Source organism: Mercurialis annua, linkage group LG2 (assembly GCF_937616625.2).
Source record: "Mercurialis annua linkage group LG2, ddMerAnnu1.2, whole genome shotgun sequence".
Classification (NCBI taxonomy): Eukaryota; Viridiplantae; Streptophyta; class Magnoliopsida; order Malpighiales; family Euphorbiaceae; genus Mercurialis; species Mercurialis annua.
In genome coordinates this window covers 15937822-15944407 of record NC_065571.1, presented here as the reverse complement: position 1 = coordinate 15944407, position 6586 = coordinate 15937822, and the positions used below count along the sequence as shown (strand labels likewise).

At 29.7% G+C, this 6586-nt stretch overlaps 1 protein-coding gene across 1 annotated transcript; it reads left to right on the top strand.

The window, feature by feature from the left end:
* The first annotated feature begins 2050 nt into the window (after window positions 1-2050).
* On the top strand, window positions 2051-5925 carry LOC126670121 (ricin-like). Its single transcript, XM_050363785.2, has 2 exons — window positions 2051-2094; window positions 4035-5925. The coding sequence occupies exon 2, from the start codon at window positions 4080-4082 to the stop codon at window positions 5835-5837; it is 1758 nt and encodes a 585-aa protein (XP_050219742.1). The 5' UTR covers window positions 2051-2094; window positions 4035-4079; the 3' UTR covers window positions 5838-5925.
* Window positions 5926-6586: the final 661 nt, after the last annotated feature.

Sequence of the window (6586 nt, the reverse complement as noted above, 5' to 3'; positions counted from 1 at the left end):
TTTATACATCTCTTAATTTTTTTTTAAATTTTATGATCATGAGTTTTTTAAAAAATACATTTAAATTTTACCAATTAAAATAAATTTAAACATTTGTCATATTTTAAAATACTAAATGTTTGAGATTTGTGTTAGTTATAACCAAATATTTTTAACTCACTAGATTTAGCCAGTTTTGTCACATTTCGTTTTTTATAACCATTTTTGAACTAATTCGGTTTTTTGCCATCATGTTTGCCATTTGACTCACCAAAACGACCTCGGATCGAATTAAGGGTTTGGCTATAAATGACATTGCACGCAAAGGTTTGGTTAAAATTCACGCAACACGCAAAGTTTTGGTATTTAATTCCAACAATATGAGTAGAATTGACATTAATATCGTCTGGATCTCCAGATTCCCAAGTTGATATTCATAGTTGTTAGAATAGTGGTTACTATAGACACCTATTTTCCGGACAGATAAAAAGTGATAAGGGATTGGAGCGTTCAATGATGTTTTTTCAGAGAAATTCACTTGACTGATGAGTTATCAATCCGTTCATTTATATTCAAGCAGGCGTGATCAGTTTGTAGTTGCAAATTAATTTGAAAGATTGAAATGTAATTGGCTATAAACAGTCTATAAAAACTTAAAGAGATTGTGATCTAAGTGTAAGAAATTGGACTAATTACAATATTTTAGAAGTTTATGGGCTAATTTGCAAGTTTGATGAACTAAATTGACCATAACCAAATCTATAGAATCCAAAAGAACATTTTTAACACTGATATGCACCAAAAATAACTTTTAACCCTATTTTATTATCATATATCAACATATACGAATTTTAATTAAATAATTATCTAATATATATTTCAACCTAAACACTGAAATATTAGTCTTTTAACTTAATTCTAACTCTGGCTAACCCAAGATCTAGTCTAACCACTATAAAGAACTACTAATCACCCTAGCCAGTATGGCACCTGTACGATAGAAAACGGACATCACTAAGAAAAGAAACAACAAACTATAAATTTTTAATTTTTTTAAGATGTAAGAAATTTTTTAAAAATGATTATCATCTAAAATTTGAATTGAAGTTTTTATTTTATAATTTTGTAAAGACACATTTAATCACTAACCTTCAATAGATAACCCAAAATTGATAACTTTTATATATAAATCGAACAGTCCATTAAGTTGGTGATCTGTTCAAAATTTAGCCAGACATTTAAACTGTTTTAAAATACATTTTTTATAATGGTAAATATATATGTAATGTCTTAATATAAAATAACAAGGAATAAAAAATAACATTAAAAAAGGTATAATTTCAATAAAATACTAAACTGTTGCTTATTGTGTCATTTTTAGCTAAATCTTTGCGTGTTATGTCATTTATATTCAAACATTTTAATTTGATTCGACGTCGTTTTGATAAGTCAGATTTTATGTGGCCGACATGCTGGTAAAAAATTAACCGATTCAAAAATGACCATGAAATAAATGGAATATACCAAAATTTGCTAAATCTGATGAGTTAAAAAGATTTGACTATAACTCATACAAATCGTAAACATTTGATATTTTATAACACATAATTTTTTTTGACAATACATAAATATTATTTTAAATACACATAAATTAAATTTTAAGCAAAATCATTGATTAATTTAAAAAAAAATTATTCAATTTATTAGTATAAAAGTAAGTTTTATAATTCATAAAAAAAAGTAAGTTTTATAATTTATTGATCAAAACCTTTTAAAAACACTTAATGTACAATAGCTAATAAATGCTATTAATATATTAAAACTCATAAAATATAATAACCAACAGAATTTAAAATTTAAATAGATTTTAAATAATTCAATTAAATTGTGAAATTGTAGATGCAAGCTAGTTTGTTTGTTTTGGCAGAAGATAAGTGTCAAGCTGGTTTCGTGATCAGGCCTTACCATTTTGATAGTGATTTTTAAGAGTGAAAACTGAGAAAAATCCAAAAAAAATTGCGTAATAAGTACCTAGACTAGGCTATAAAAGTAGAAGAAACTCTAAAGACATATCCATTCCAATTCAGTCTCCTTTTCCATCTGCTAAAAAACTCTGTAAGTGATGCATACTTCTTTTTCCGTCTTTATAGCGTTTTTAAATTATTATTTTTGCTATACAAGCTAATCTAAATAGTTTTATGTTAGCAAAATGTATATATTTATCCGTAATTTCAACTGTGGAAATTTTGTGTGAATTTAGTTATCTTGTAGAATTATTAACTATTAATTAAAAATATAACATATAGTGTAACTAATAAACGGATTAGAATTCTCTAAGGCACCGTTTGAATTGAGGGTTTTTAAAATCCATGGATTTTAGCAAAATCGATGGATTTTAAATCAATGGAATTTAAATCCATAGATTTTAAAATTCTATCATTTGGATTGAATATAAAATCAATGGATTCTTAATATTATTTATGAAAAATAATAAATAGTATAACAATCCATCATCTATAAAAAATGGTGGATTTGGACTTTCCCACCTAGTAGGTGGGGAATCAAAACCCTCAAAAATGATGGATTGTAGAAAATGAGAGAATTTGTAAATCCATGGATTCTATTAATTTTTTTTCTAGGCAAACGATAGATTTTGTCCAAATCCATGGATTGTATAAAATCCATCGTTTATTATCCATCAATCCAAGTTTATTTCATTTTAAACTGACAGGTCAATTTCAACAAATTTATACCATTTATTAGCAGATAAATAATGTATATTAAAAAGTACAATTTTAATTAAATTAATCTACACCATTTATTTTGTAATGAATGGTATAGATTATGAACTTAATTTCCTCAAATTGAAATGAACTTGAAAGAATCCAATAACCATAACAAATCATTAAGTAATATTTAAGTCCAAATAAAAATCTTCTATTAACTTGATATACAGTTACTGGTTATTTTATTAATTATTTGTGGCACATATCATATTTTTGACGGATAGTTATAATCTTATGTGATTCACTAGGTTAACATAAGTATTTTTTATTTTAATTTATTTTTCAAATATATCATATTTTTAAATTTTGTCATATTTATCATCACATTTTTGACATTTGACAAATATATCCGCATTTAGTTTAGATATGATGTGGCGCGATGTTGCACATCTCTCTGTACAATTAGTTCTAAGTGTCATATGTAACATCGCATCAAATTGACTTTAAATCAATTGTGAGCATATTTGACATAGATTCTAAAAATGTACTAGCATATTTGACAAAAGGGTAAAGTTATCATAGATAAATGGCTTAATTTCTTAAAAAACCCTCACCTTGCACTTTTTCTTCGTTTATATCTTGACCTTGTAAAAACACCATTTATACCCAATTTTGGGTTTTTATGTTTCATTTCTACCCAAAAGCATTAAATTGTACTTTTCTCATTTGGAAAAGAGTTTAAAACATACTTTTTTCTATTTTAAAATATACAAATAAATCCTTAAACTTAAAAAATAATCAAATACATCCAAATAATTAATTAATTTTTTTAATTTGATAAAATAATAAAAAATTAAAAAAATTATTATTATTTTTAATTTTTTTGTCGGAAATATTTTTAAAAAAGTTGAAAAAATTAAAAAAAATTATTATTATTTTTAATTTTTTTTGTCGGAAATATTTTTAAAAAAGTTGAAAAATTAAAAAAAATTCGAAATATTTTTTAAAAAAACTAAAAAAGAATTATTATTATTTTTAATTTTTTGAAAAAGATGGTATTTTTATACTATTAATAACATTAATATCTAATTCGTATATAAGTTAAAAATGAAGGATTGTTTTAAACTTTTTTTCAAATGAAAAGAGTACAATTTAATGCTTTAGGGTAGAGATGAAACATAAAAACTCAAAATTGGGTACAAATGGTGTTTTTACAAGGTCAGGGTATAAACGAAAAAAAATACAAGGTGGGGATTTTTAAAAAAATTAAGCCTAGATAAATACATTTTACGTCCTTTTATATATGTACTAACATTTTTGCACCTACAGATATCTGGGTGAGAGTGATTCATTCGCTACGGTACGTGGTAGGCAATGAAACATTACGAGAATAGCGTATGGCTATGTATGGGCTACATGATGGTGTTCTGGTTTTGCTTTGGTTCAACGCCAGTGCAGTCAGAGAGTAACCAAACATCATCCGTCACGGTGGCCAACCCGATAGTGAGGCTGGTTCTACCGTCAGATGAATTCGATGTGGCACTCTACATTGATTTTATCGAGAATCTCCGAGGTAGTTTACGTGATCCAGACGAGGATCCAAGTAATTGGCATGGTTACACTGCACTCCGTAGAGGTGGCATTAATCTGCCTAGGCCCCAACGTTTTCAGCTAGTGGAACTGTCAATTCAAAATCACGAGGCAGCGGTTACTTTAGCATTAAACTCAACCAACGTCTATATAGCTGGTTTTCTTGCTGGAGATCGCCTGCATTATTTTCCAGATACGTCGGATGTCGCCTCGATTGCTTTCCCCAATGTACATATTCGGTATCAACTCCCATTTGGTGAAGGTTATGATTCACTAAGAAGATCTGCTCGTGAGAGTAGGGAACAAATCCCGCTGGGAGCCCGACCACTATATAATGCTATCCTCAACCTTTATTCAGCAGGTCGTAGCGGCCCCATCGGTCAGCGACAACAAGGTGCAGCTAGAGATCTTACAATTATCATTCAAATGATTTCAGAGGCAGCTCGGAACAGTATCATTGCTGGCAGATTATCATTCTCCATTTATAACCACGTGGAACGAGTTCCGGATCCTGACATGATTAGATATGAAAATAGATGGGGAAGGCTCTCAGGGAGGATTCAGACGGCTGGACCAAATGGAGTGTTTGAACCAGTAGATCTATTAAATCGTCGAAACGAACGGTTCGATGTGTCAAATGTAAATGACCTTTACGTCAGAGCTGCCATGGCTTTGGTGTTAAACAGCTGCTCGGCAGAGAGACAAGCATATGATGGCATGTTTTCTCCACTTATAATTAGGTCTGTCGTAACAGATTACGAAGAAGATGTTTGTGAAGTTTATGAAGAGCCTATAGTCCGTATAGTCGGTCCGAATGGTTTGTGTGCTGATGTGAAGGACAACGACTACCACAATGGAAATGGAGTAATTTTATGGCCTTGTAAATCAAATTCAGATGTTAATCAATTGTGGACAATCAAGAGGAATGGGATGATTCAATCTAACACCAAGTGTTTGACTCCTTTCGGGTTTAATCCTGGAGACTATATGATGATATACGATTGTCCATCTCAAGTCGACGACAAAACCCGATGGCAAGTGTGGGACAACGGAACGCTCATGTCCGGAACTGGTTTAGCATTGTCTGCTAATTCAGTGGCTCAGGGTACCCTACTAAAAGTGGAGACCAACACTTATACCACATCACAATCATGGCGTCCTACAAGTATTACACAGCCTTTATTTACATCCATTATAGGGCTTAATCGACTTTGCCTACAATTAAATGAAAACGGCTATGTTTGGCTAGAAAAGTGCGTACCAAATAACGAAGACCAAACGTGGATTCTGTATCCGGATGGTTCGATAAGGCCTCAGCGAAACCAACAGAGCTGCCTTTTTGGTGATCCTGATCATGTCCAAATTGTGACATGTAACCTACTTTCTTCAGGACAGCGATGGGAGTTTAAATCTGACGGGTCTATTTTGAATCTGTACTACAATATGGTTCTAGATGTGAAGCAGTCAGATCCGAGCCTAAAGCAAATAATGATCTATCCTTTCCATGAATCGGCTAATCAAAAATGGTCACTTGTATTTTGATTCCATGTCCTCTTTCTATCGTTTGCTTGTCTGTATATATATATGCTTTGCTTATGAATGTTCTGTCAAATAAATAAAACAACATCCAACTCTCTAAACTTCTCTTTTCTTCATAGTTTTGTATTTATTTTGATTTTTTTTATTTTATCCCTAACATTTGCTTTTGATATTTGAATCGGATCATCCATTAACAATTAGTCCAAATTCATGATACGATACCATATTTAAATTTTACGAGTGACAATATAAAATGCAATTGGCAACTGCATCCCTTATAAATTTACATCTATCCATACAAGTGCGAGGGAAGATAGACAAAATTATAACGTTAGATTTCAATAATTAAAATAATTACAAAATTATGAGAAATTTTTAGGTAGACTCAGTATGTCACGTTATCCATGAACTAAATCTATCATATTATAACACGTCATTAAAATAATGGCACAACTGTAATATTACTATTTAAAAGTGTAAAAGAGTAAAAGAGTAATAAACAAAATTATGATAATACCACTATTTTAATGACCTGTCATAATATGATAGGTTAGTTCACGTGTGACGTGATAGACTGAGTCTATCAAAAAATCTCTATAAGATTATATACAAATTTAATTCTAATGAAAATACAAAATATATCTATATCCATCTATAATCTATATCCATCTATAATCTATCTATCTATCTATATCTCTATAATCTATAATCTATAATCTATAATCCATAATTTATAATCTATATTTATATCT